An 11,430-nucleotide genomic window follows, 5' to 3' on the forward strand; every position below is an offset into this window, starting at 1 on the left:
TCCTTCAGCTTCTTTGTTATCTTTCCATACCCATGCTGGGCTAAAGCACCACCACCTGACCTCAGAGAGAGAACAGGACAGAGAGATGCTGATCTGCCCGGGCTCTCTGCTCCGACCAAGCAGGCAGCCCGGGACGGAGAGCGTGGTGCTCCCAGGGGAGGGCTCGTCCTGTGCTCCTGGCCTCATCGGCAGGAGGGAAGAGGGAAGTGAGCAGCTGTTCAAGGCATCTCTTTAGACCAGAAGTTTATAAAACCCCAGAAATCAGAATTTTTTCACTCATTCTGAGGGATACGTGGCTTTTTATACTCAAACGGACATGCAGGAAACTCCCAGGGAAGGATGCCCTAGGCGCAGTGCGTTGGGTTTCAAAGGTTTGCTGTTTGCTAGTGGGCTGTAATCTCTTGGTTTTTATCTGTTAACGGAAATGCAGTGATGTGCTCAGACACTGTGCAGCGCCTGTTTGTACATTAATTTGTTCATATTTGTTTCCTAAAGGAAGATGCAAACTTTAAACCCGAGAGCTCACAGCTTTGATGAAAGTTAAGGAAAGGTGGAATTAAGCTGCAAGAGAAGTCAGCACTGGAACACGAGAGTAGACAGCAGAAAAGCAATAGCCCGAATTTTAGAACTGGTCTGTGTCTTGGGAACGTGTGAAACTTTAGGGCAGAGGAACGGTGCCTGTGTTTGCGATCAGGCTGGGGAGGTTCAAGGTTCAGTGTCTGGGCCATGTGCTAGTGACACCGGTGAGAGGAGTAGGCGATGCATGGCTGGCTTGTTCAAACCAGTCCTTTAAAAGGCCTTCGCCATCCAAAGGAAACCTCTGTTTTTTGAGCCAAGGGAAAAACAGTTGGTAGGCTGGCATCACCGGGCAGGCCTGTAAAAATCAGAGAGCCCCATGTTGCTCCCAACTGAAATAAAACGAGCCTTAAGCTGGGCTACTTCTTAGATCCCATCAAGAAGAGTACAAATAAAGTCAGCTGGTTCTTGCTGGGAACAGAGGTTGGAGCTGAGCTGCGGTAGTCTCCACAGCAGAATGATGATCTGCCTGTGAATGATCTACCGGTAACGGGGTGACTGGCAGGTCCACCTGGCAGCTAGTGTGTGCCTAGCACTGGTGTCACAAACTGGGCTGGAAAAATGGGGAATTGTGAATGTGAATTGGCAGTTGGACTAGATGATGGCTGTAGGTCCCTCCCAATGGAACTCCTCTATTCTGTTCTGTTCTGTTCTATTTGTAATATCTAGGGCTTTTCTGCTCAACATTAGAGTATAATTTATTGAAGTATTATACACCAGCTTCCACTGAATTGCCTGTGATCACTCTAAAAAAGTTAAAACATTCAAACACCAAAGTCTCACTGAGGAGCTCAGTTATATGACAAATTAGTAGCATTTTAGGAAAAAAAAAGAAATTCTCGTGCACAAGCATTTTATGAAACAAATGAACAATATGCTCTTAATGTTTTCCTTTGCCGTACTGCAAGATAAGCTTGCAGAAATAAGGCACGGAATGTCTCACAATATGTAATTAAATTAGCACTTTTAATCACTTATTTTTGACAATTATACTAATGGATAAGGATAAAGACATATTAAATCTTCTCTGTGGTTTAGCAAGAAATACTTTCTTTTCTTTTGTAGAAAGTAGTATCCAATAAGAACCTGCTAAGTGTTTTTCTTTTTGTTTTTCTTCCCCCCCCCAGTCTGTTTGACCGTTCTTGAACTACCCCTCCTTTCTGTCAGACAGTTTCTACGGTCTTTCACTGGTCATCTGCGCTTTGTGGAGTCTGGGGCTGGCACTTCTGTGTGATTCACCAGGTCTGCACTGCTGACCCCTGCTCTAACAAAATATTGGGGAATGATTCAGTACTGGAATTGGCTCCCATCAGAAGGCACGTAAAAATGATAGCTACTAAACCTCTTATTGCCCTTTTACAGTTATGGGGGCTAGTTACGATGCTGTCCCGTTTAGGTTATTAGGATATGTCTTTCTAAAATGCCTTTTGCACTGTATTGCATCTTCCTCGGCTTTCTACTCCGATGTGAGCAGCACCACTGATAGGTACTAACGGAGAGTGGTCAGAGATTCTCTCAAACCGTTTTGAAGGACTCAGATGAAAGAGGTGATGGTCAGAAGTGCTAGTGCCGTCCTCCTAAGTAGGGCTGATCCTCCCCTTTGGCAGGGCGCAGTGTACCTGACATGTTGATGTCTTTTCTCAGTCTTGCTTTTCTGTGATTCTTCCTGCAAAAACCATTCAAGTGCTGATTTGAAGATTAGGGCCACGATGTAAAAGAATGTATTGGCTAGACCACTGCTTACTGCAAAGCCTAACTTTTAGGCTTTCAGCTGTCCCCTGGGCAGAGTTGGGGACTGAACTACAAAGAGCCTACCACCACGTCATCCAGCTTTTCCATTTGAGGACAGGAAGTATTGATGCCTTGCATTTTTTTATCTCAATTAATTGCCTGTCTGTATTAAAGGCTAACTGGAGGGTTATGCTGGGGAGGGAACAGTGGGGACCTTCACTCACTTGCTTGTCAAACTATATAGCTGTTGGCTACTGCAATACAATGACAGAATTCTCTTTTTTTTTTTTTTTTTTAAAAGTTTTTTTTCATTTCACCCTCTAACATAAACAGACTACATCTATATCACTACCCCAATTTCCAGGCAGGCAATTTTTCTGCAAGCTGTGTAAATAAGGGAGTTTGTTTTTCTAGCATAGGCACTTGTACCAGGGTTTGTGCTTGCAGTGTCTGGCTTGTGGATGAAGAATCCAAAGGCTGATTCATAATTTATATGTGAGAGACCTGGCATTGCTCTAAGGAATAACAGCCAAACCATCCAGGCTGATTTATTTCTTGTCATCAGTGGTCTACTGAGCCCTGCCAGGTACAGTGAGAACTTTTGTAAAGGCAGCTAAGCTGGGCTGCGAAGAACTTTATTAAACTGAACATACAGAGGAATTTGTAAATGGGAAGATGAACAGAATTTAAGAAGAGAGTGTAATAAACAAAAAAATAGGTTACTGGATAAGAAATAATTGGAAGTGAAAGAGCACAATGTCTGCACAGTTCTTGCTATATATAGGAACACTGAAAGAAGTAAAATTTTACTTTTAGGTATATGATTTCCAGAGTCTGCAGTGGAAAAATCAAAAACTATGCAAAAAACCCCCAAAGGTAACTAAGGTAAGTTAATTAAAGATAACCTAGGAGGACTAGAACATGCTTTACATTAAAGAACAGAAAGCAAACTGCAGATGGGCATCCTCTATTCTTTTCTTTTGGGCATAGCAAAGAGCTGTGAGCTCAGATTTGGCACACAGACAGGTGTGAGACCCCAGGGAGTGTTGCTGTTCACTAGCTGGCATTATCTGCTCGGATCTAACACGCGCACTTGAGCGTGGTTTGCTACCTCTAGTTTGTGACACTCTGAATGCTCTGTCTGGTAGTAGGGAGAAGGGACGTGCAAAGTTCATCTCCAGACTACAACGGCATAATGCTAGAGGAGCCATTTTACTCAAACGAATAAAAATGCTTTTCGCTGTCTCCTTTGGGGTGCGGACTAATTGTACGTAAGAACATTTCATACAATGGCCCGGGTCTTTCAGCATCCCTAGAGTGGAGCTAGTAGTAACAACAGAGGAAGCTTCTGTGGAATGTAATAATTAGAAATTTGCATGTAGCTGCGTTATAATGATAAACTATATCTATCTGAACACTGAAACCACAAAAATGGCAGAGGATACGGCAATAAAGTTTGTGTTGTGCTTCTTTAAGAAAAACGCTACAGGTTAAAAATAAGCATTTGAAGCTGTTATATATCATGAAAAAACCCCAACCCCTAATTTGTGGGAAGGTGATGATTTGGAGAAGCAGAGACCTTTTATCTCAAGTTAACTTCAAATCCTGCATGCTATTTGACTGGCTGGTCAGCAGAGAAGAGAAAGGGCATTTGGCAGTGTGAGGGAGGTGTGTGCTCTGCGTTCCTCAGTCTGTGCGCAGACGCAGAGCCCGTTTGCTCACGGAAAGACTTGCACTGATTTTGCCACTTTTTGGGTAAGGCGCCGAATGAGCACGGGCTGCTGACCGACTGCCGGACCCGCGGAGGGACGTCAGCCCGTGCAGTGCCCAGCACCGAGTTTACCACCTCTTAGCCCCTGTGAAACCCGGCAGAATTCACATCTGTCTCGGGAAGCCCTGGCTCCCAGCATGATGCACTGTATACATATACACTGCATATATATATCTATATAGCTATATCTCTCCTTCCACGTCTGCATTCAAATCTCTATTCCAGCAAGGGAACTGGCACACAACTGTTTATTTGTTCTGTTTTTTCACACAAATTACTTGAGTTGTATCTTCTATTAGTGGTGTGACAGGCTTGAATGTATGTTCTCTGACTTTTGTAACAGTGTGGTTCCTATTCTAGGAACTTACTGTCAGGGAGTACTAGCAACAGCAGAGAAAACAAAACAGAAATGTTTTTGGAAAGGAGCATGCCTAGCGCATTTCCCCCTCTAATATTATAAAAAGCTCATGCTGAATGTTAGGTGGGGATCACTGTTCCGTTAGAAGGCCAAGTGCGGACCACTAGATGGTGGTAAAAACCCAAGCCTTTGCTCACAAAATCTGTGAAAAGAGAAGTTCAGGGGGGCAAAGCAGGGGAGGAGGAGCCATAGTTTGAGTACTGAAGTCATTATTGCTTGGAGTCTATAAAAAGGCAGTTGCACAGCAAATAATTTATGCGTAGTCAGCCTTGACTCTATGGATTTACTCATTCCTTTTCCTCTATTTTTGTCATCTATTCCCACCAAGGAGTCCCCAGCCCCAGATGTCGGGTGAGGAGGGGGGCTGAAACTTCTTCTCTCTGGACCAGAGGCTGCAGACGATGAAGAGGAAGAGCAGCTGAAGGAGCAGCGCTGATAAAAAGGTACATTTAATTCTTGATTGCAAATAAAAGGCTAATTTAAAAACTGAAAATGATTTAGCTTGACATGCTTTGAATTGTATTTGAAACGAGTCACTGACAATCAGCTTTAAGGGTTCCCCTTCTAAGAATCCGACGGCTTACAACTTGTCCTGAATATTGTCATTACCAAAAGAGCATTGAATAAAATACTCATGATCTGGAATAGAAAACTCATTTTTATGACAGATTTCCACCCATACTGATTCTGTAACCTTAGTGTATTCTGAAATGTATGGCGTTGCCTTGGTTAGATGGTTAACACTGTGCTCGTAAGTGAGCACGTCAGTATTGCACAGATAAGCTGTTTATAACAGTTCATGCGAACTTAAGTAGTACAAAAGTCAGGAAAGCATTTAAATCTTTTACTGAACATATGAAATTCTTAATTGTGGCAATAATTCAAACTTCCATGTATTGTATTCAAGGGATCATGTTTTGCTGAACCTAATAGTATATTCTCTTGCATTTCTGGGGTCTGAGAACTGAGACTTTGAAAACTGTCTGTTGTCTGGTGTTCAGCAGATTTTCCAAGACATTGTGCTCACTTCTGAGGGACCGAATACGATAAACAAAACTATGAATGAAGAGTGCATGAATCTCTTTGTAACTTTGTGGTTTTATTTTCCCAGTACAGATGGGTAGAAAAACTGAGCCAATCGGAGGTTAATTTAGAATCGGTACAGGAATATGGTGTGGAAGAGGCAGGATGTGTACAAGCCAAATTAAACAGAAATGGGTGATATTTGTTTTGTCAACTTCTGCCTGTTCTTGTCATGCTGTATTTTTTTTGGCAGGGTCTTTTGCCTTTTGGAAAATGCATTTACCACACTCCTTGGCAAGTCCCTCAGAAAGAACAGAACGTGTTTGCTTCCAGAGATGAACACGTCCTCTCAACTGTATGTTTCTGAACTAAACCTGAGTGCCTTTGCTAGCAACTTTTCTGTGCCTACTGTCGAGAGCAACTCATCGCCATGTGAGCAAGTGGTCATTGCGGCTGAGGTGTTCCTAACGCTGGGCATTGTAAGCCTCCTTGAAAATATCTTAGTTATATGTGCAATAGTTAAGAACAAGAACTTGCATTCACCTATGTACTTTTTTGTTTGCAGTTTGGCAGTGGCTGACATGCTGGTTAGTGTGTCTAATGCTTGGGAGACCATAACGATATACTTAATAAACAATAGACACATAATTATGGAAGATGCCTTTGTCCGTCATATAGACAATGTCTTTGATTCAATGATCTGCATATCTGTGGTGGCTTCCATGTGCAGTTTGCTGGCTATAGCAGTAGACAGGTATATCACTATCTTCTATGCCCTGCGTTATCACAACATCATGACAGTGAAAAGATCAGGGCTTATTATTGCATGCATCTGGACCTTTTGCACAGGCTGTGGCATTATCTTCATTCTTTATTATGAATCAACTTACGTGATCATTTGCCTCATCACTATGTTTTTTACCATGTTGTTCCTCATGGTCTCACTGTACATCCATATGTTCCTCCTGGCTCGTACTCATGTGAAGAAAATAGCTGCTTTGCCTGGGTACAACTCTGTCCGTCAAAGAACCAGCATGAAAGGAGCCATCACTCTGACTATGCTTCTCGGCATCTTCATTGTTTGCTGGGCTCCATTCTTCCTTCATCTCATCCTGATGATCTCCTGCCCTCAAAACCTCTACTGTGTTTGCTTCATGTCTCACTTCAACATGTACCTCATTCTCATTATGTGCAACTCGGTGATTGACCCCTTGATCTATGCCTTTCGTAGCCAGGAAATGAGGAAGACCTTCAAAGAGATAATCTGTTGCTATAGCCTGAGAATGGTCTGTGGGTTATCAAACAAGTATTAAGCAAACAAAACCGAATGAGGGAAGAGAACGGAAATGCAACATCTTGTTGCATCTTGAAATTCTGCCGAAATGCCTATGGACATCTTTCTTCATTCGAATGTCGTGACTTCTGCAGCAATCAGAAACTATTTTTTAATATGTGATTCTACCTTTCTTTCCCTCCACACACCTCTCTCACATTGGTGGTAGGAGCTTCTCAGTGCATCTGTATTACAGGGAGGAAGAAGATTTTGGGTGTCATTTACAGTACTGAAGACTGAATCTTATAAAAAGATTATACAGGGAAAGCCTTTTTTCTTTCTGCTAAATGCGACGAGTGTGATCTGCCATGCAAATGAGCCCATCAGCCTCTCAGTGTGTGTTTCTCTTGATATTCTTTGTCTCTCTGGATACAGCATGGCTTATTCTGATGCCCGGAATTAAAAAATTTTCTGCTATTTCTTTCTGAAGACACAAAATCAGAGAAGTAGCTCCACTTATCAGGGTTTACATAGCTTGCTCATTGGTTATGACCAATATATATGCACATATCAGCAGTCTTGTATTCCAGCCGTGACTGTTACTGTCATAAAATACGTGTTGTGTAAGAGGACAGTGTTACCATGGGATTTTCCAAGTCAAATACAGTACTTTGTCATATCTGACTATATGTATTCTTATCATCGTGGGGTAAGATGTACCACAGGCGGATTTTAAGGCTGAATATGAAGACTGAGCTGATTCTAGTTTGTCTGTTTTCTTTATTTGCCAGGGCTAGGGAAGTAAAGGGTACATGGACTCAAGACAGTCATGTAATTTTGTGTGGAGATGGAAAGACTGGGTGAGGAAGAACTTCTGTACTTTGGGGGTGGCAGAGCCCTGGCACAGGCTGCCCAGAGAGGCTGTGGGGTCTCCTTCTCTGGAGATACTCAAAACCTGCCTGGACGCCCTCCTGTGCAACTGCTGTAGGTGACCCTGCTTTGGGTGATCTCCAGAGGTCCCTGCCTACCCCCACCAGTCTGGGATTCTGTGATTTTGTGAGTGGCTGCCTTTGTATAGACACTAGAAAAGCATTTCAGTTAGGAGTAGCTTTTGTTACTGGAGGAAGCTGTACCATAGATTGTGTCTTTCAAGCTGGGAGAGAGAAAACAAGTTTGATGATCAGAAGGCATAGCAGGCAATGGCAAAGCAGGGATTTCGAAACCCCAGGCACATGTAGCTATAACAGAGTCCTTAGTTTTGCTCCCCAAACAGTTTTTTCTTTGTTGAAAGGATTCTAAGGTTAAACTCTCTTGCCTTTTGTATGAGTAATTTCCATCTAGTCATGCTATCATAAACATGCTGTTCTGCAACAGCTGTGTAATGTACAAAATACTGGATTTATTACAGATGAAAGAAGTGCAATTGTGGCACTGATTTCTCAATGCCAATAAATGGTACATATCTTGCCCTCTGATACAAGCTATGAAAACATTTCAGGCAGTGATGCCCTACTGACTAGATATCAGAAAATAGCTTGAAAAAGTGAATTATTTCTTCTGAAAAGCTGAAAGAATGACCCTTGTTATACTTGGTTTCGGGATGCTCTAAAACTGTTGTCAATAGAAGGACTATGATTGATTCAATGGGCCTCAGACTATACCTTCAAGGTGGAAGTCCTGATCAGGTGTTAGGAAAATTTATTTACCGTAAGGGTGGTCAAACATGGGAATAAGTGCCCAGTGGTTGTGCAATCTCCATTCTTGGAGATATTCAGAACTTGACCGGGCACAACCCTGAACAATCTGCTCTAAATTGAAAACTGACTCTAACTTTGAAGTTGGCCCTACTTTGAATGATTGGGAATAGATGACCTCTACAGGTCCCTCCCAACTCAAGTTATTTCGTGATTCCATGAAACAGTTTGTGTCTTATGATAAAATTATAATTTTTTTTCCCTCTTAATTGAATCTTTTGTGTAAGAAAAATTGTAAAATATTCTCCTTCACACATTTAGCAAGATAGTATACTTTGTGTCTTCATTTGCTTTGAAGATCTCTGGCAGGATAAGTAAGGTGCAGCTTTAGCACCAGAGTTACACCTTTTGTCTGCTGCACCTTAAAATACGTACTGCCTCCAGCTCGCACGTATCTCCCTCTGATGTGTGTGGGAATGTCATTCTCGGTGGAGACACCTTATCGTGTTGACTGTAAATACAATGGTTGTATCAGTGCATTAGGCGCTGGAACCTTCCTTCAGCTATATGTGAAAGTGGGATTTCAGAGGTGTGTTTGTGGTCAGTAGTGACAATCTTGCCTTGTTTCAGCCCACCTGTTAACGCTGTCCATAAATAACACCTCAGAGAGGGCTCCTGCTACTATGAATGTAAATCGCGAAAGGAGACAGTTCAATTGCACAGTGCAAGGCACCAGCTGATGTAAATAAAGCATTAAATCTCCACTGGGTAGTGCAAATAAGACAGTCTTGTACATAATTGTAAATCAACAAAGAGGAAGCCAAAACTGTAATAGCTTTGGGTATTTTCTTGAATTGTACATTACTTTTTTGTTGGAAGTTTATCTGCTGTATAAACACGGACATATGAAGAGACTATTAAACTGCATTGCTGGAAAACCCACTATTATTGGTTATTCATTGTAACGTGTCCGCTAACCTTATAGATTATTCACAGAGGGAATATTGCATTACAGGCATTCACTTCTCAATTTAAACTGACAGATGCCTTATTGAGAAAAACATTCTGAAAGAGAGTTGCAGGCGAATCAAGGTATTTACATTCGTACCTGTGCTCCTCTAGCTGTCAGCAGCACATCCTCGTTAGAAGCTTTACAGGTAGGGAGCTGAAACAGCTCTAGGGGGAAATGAAAGTATTTTCAAGAACAGGCTAGAACAGTTCCTGCGAAAAAAGGCTGTTTACACTATAGGAATGCATATAAAATACATGTCTCTGTGAGGTCATGACATGTTTTAATCTGTTTCTTTCTCCTGTTCAGCTGCAGAATAAAAGCAACATTTAGCATGCTTTCACTTCTACCAGAGCTTGGAAAACACTAAGTATTCCGGTAAATTGGGACAAGCAAGCATTGTGTAAGTATGAAATTTACTGTCAAAGGGCAGTCGTGAAATTATTAGCTGCTAGGCTGTCATTGCCCCATGTCCCCACAGCTAATGATACTCCTCTTGCTTTTACTGCCAGTCATCTGCAGTCTGGTACCAGGCGTCGGAAAGAAGCTCAAGTCACTACTTCTGTCCCAGAGCTCCAAAACCAACTCCTGTTGCCTTCTGCTGCTTTGATGACTGAACACTTCACTGCTTCTAACTTGTGTGTCACTATTTTAAAGTTTTTAATGAGAAACTATTCTGAACTCACTCTTGTTGCAGGTGGGGTCAACTTCTATAAACTCCTTTGCATTTTGAGTAGATTAGTAGAGGCAGGCACAATATTAAAAAAACCGAACCCCAACATTTCTAGCTGCACCAGAACTTCATCTAGTGAAGCAGAAGACTGGATTCTTTAGTCTATAGTAGTGCAAAGGGTGGTTGATGGTACGCAAGTTGCTCTGTCTCCAGATTACACTGAAGTACTTCATATATTGCTCTAAGTTTTGCTTGCTTTAGTAGATTGGAGTAGAAGGCTGGGTTTTGCAAATTCTGGCATTGCCTGGATAATCCGATGCTCCTGTAGTAGCATTGGGAAAGTCTGGATCTTTTCTCCAGGCCAAGGCCACAATAAGGTACTAGGAAATACCAGTTGTCCAAGAGCCTCAGCCTCTCCTGTAATACAAAACAGTTGTAACTGAATGGAGCAGAGGCTGTTTAGGATCCTAGGCGTTATGATTCTGCTTCCCGAACAGTCACAAGCCTGTCATGAAGGGCTCTGACTCCTGGGTGGGATGACCGCTCTTTGTTCCGCAGCCTACAGCCCCGCACCCTCCCCGCAGCCAGGGTCCAACTCCCTTTCGGGAGTGGGTTGCACATTCCCACTGCTTAGGCTTTTCCTCTTAGAAAAACTTCTCCGAGCGGCTCTCTGGAGACTTTAGTTCCATTTTTCAGGAATCCTGTGCAAAATAAATGCAGAAACCACAAGAATTTCCCGCACGCAGAAACTTTAAGAAGGCAGAAAATGTTTCTACAGCTGTGGGAAAGCAACCAACTCCCTCACAGTCTGCTCTCTGAAATCTCAAAGGACTCTGTTTTGTCTCCAAAGCCTTGTTGGGGATTCTCCTGCCTCTCTTGCAGTAAATCCTTCTTCTGTTGCTGGTTACCTTCTTGCACAGAAGACAAGCTCGTGGTGACCACTGCCGTATTCAGGGATTGCAATGGACGGTCCCAGTCTTCAGCTGTGCTGGTCTGCATACACAGTGCCCTAACTGTCAGGCAGGGCGGGTGAATAAGGTACGGGAACAGGGATGTGGAAATGGGGATCCTCACATCCATCACGGATGGAGGGTCATGCAGGCTGCGCTGGAGCTGCCTGCATAAGGCTCTGTGCCAGGTTGTCTCAAGGTGAGATGCTCTCCCTCCTTTTCTAATCTTTTCATGTATTACAACCTCAGCTGTCTGCATCTTGGGTCCAGCTTGTTCTTCATCCAGGACAGAAAAGGAGAATCTGAGGTACG

The 11,430-nt window shown here is 42.8% G+C and overlaps 1 protein-coding gene across 1 annotated transcript; it reads left to right on the forward strand.

Moving 5' to 3' along the window:
• The first annotated feature begins 4,764 nt into the window (after positions 1–4,764).
• On the forward strand, positions 4,765–6,832 carry MC5R (melanocortin 5 receptor). The gene is made up of 2 exons (XM_009703766.1): positions 4,765–4,939; positions 5,773–6,832. Exon 2 carries the CDS (start codon positions 5,855–5,857, stop codon positions 6,830–6,832), a length of 978 nt encoding a protein of 325 aa, XP_009702068.1. The 5' UTR covers positions 4,765–4,939; positions 5,773–5,854.
• The last annotated feature ends 4,598 nt before the right edge of the window (positions 6,833–11,430 follow it).

The sequence above is a fragment of the Cariama cristata genome, unplaced genomic scaffold (assembly GCF_000690535.1).
Source record: "Cariama cristata isolate BGI_N322 unplaced genomic scaffold, ASM69053v1 scaffold2377, whole genome shotgun sequence".
Taxonomy (NCBI): domain Eukaryota; kingdom Metazoa; phylum Chordata; class Aves; order Cariamiformes; family Cariamidae; genus Cariama; species Cariama cristata.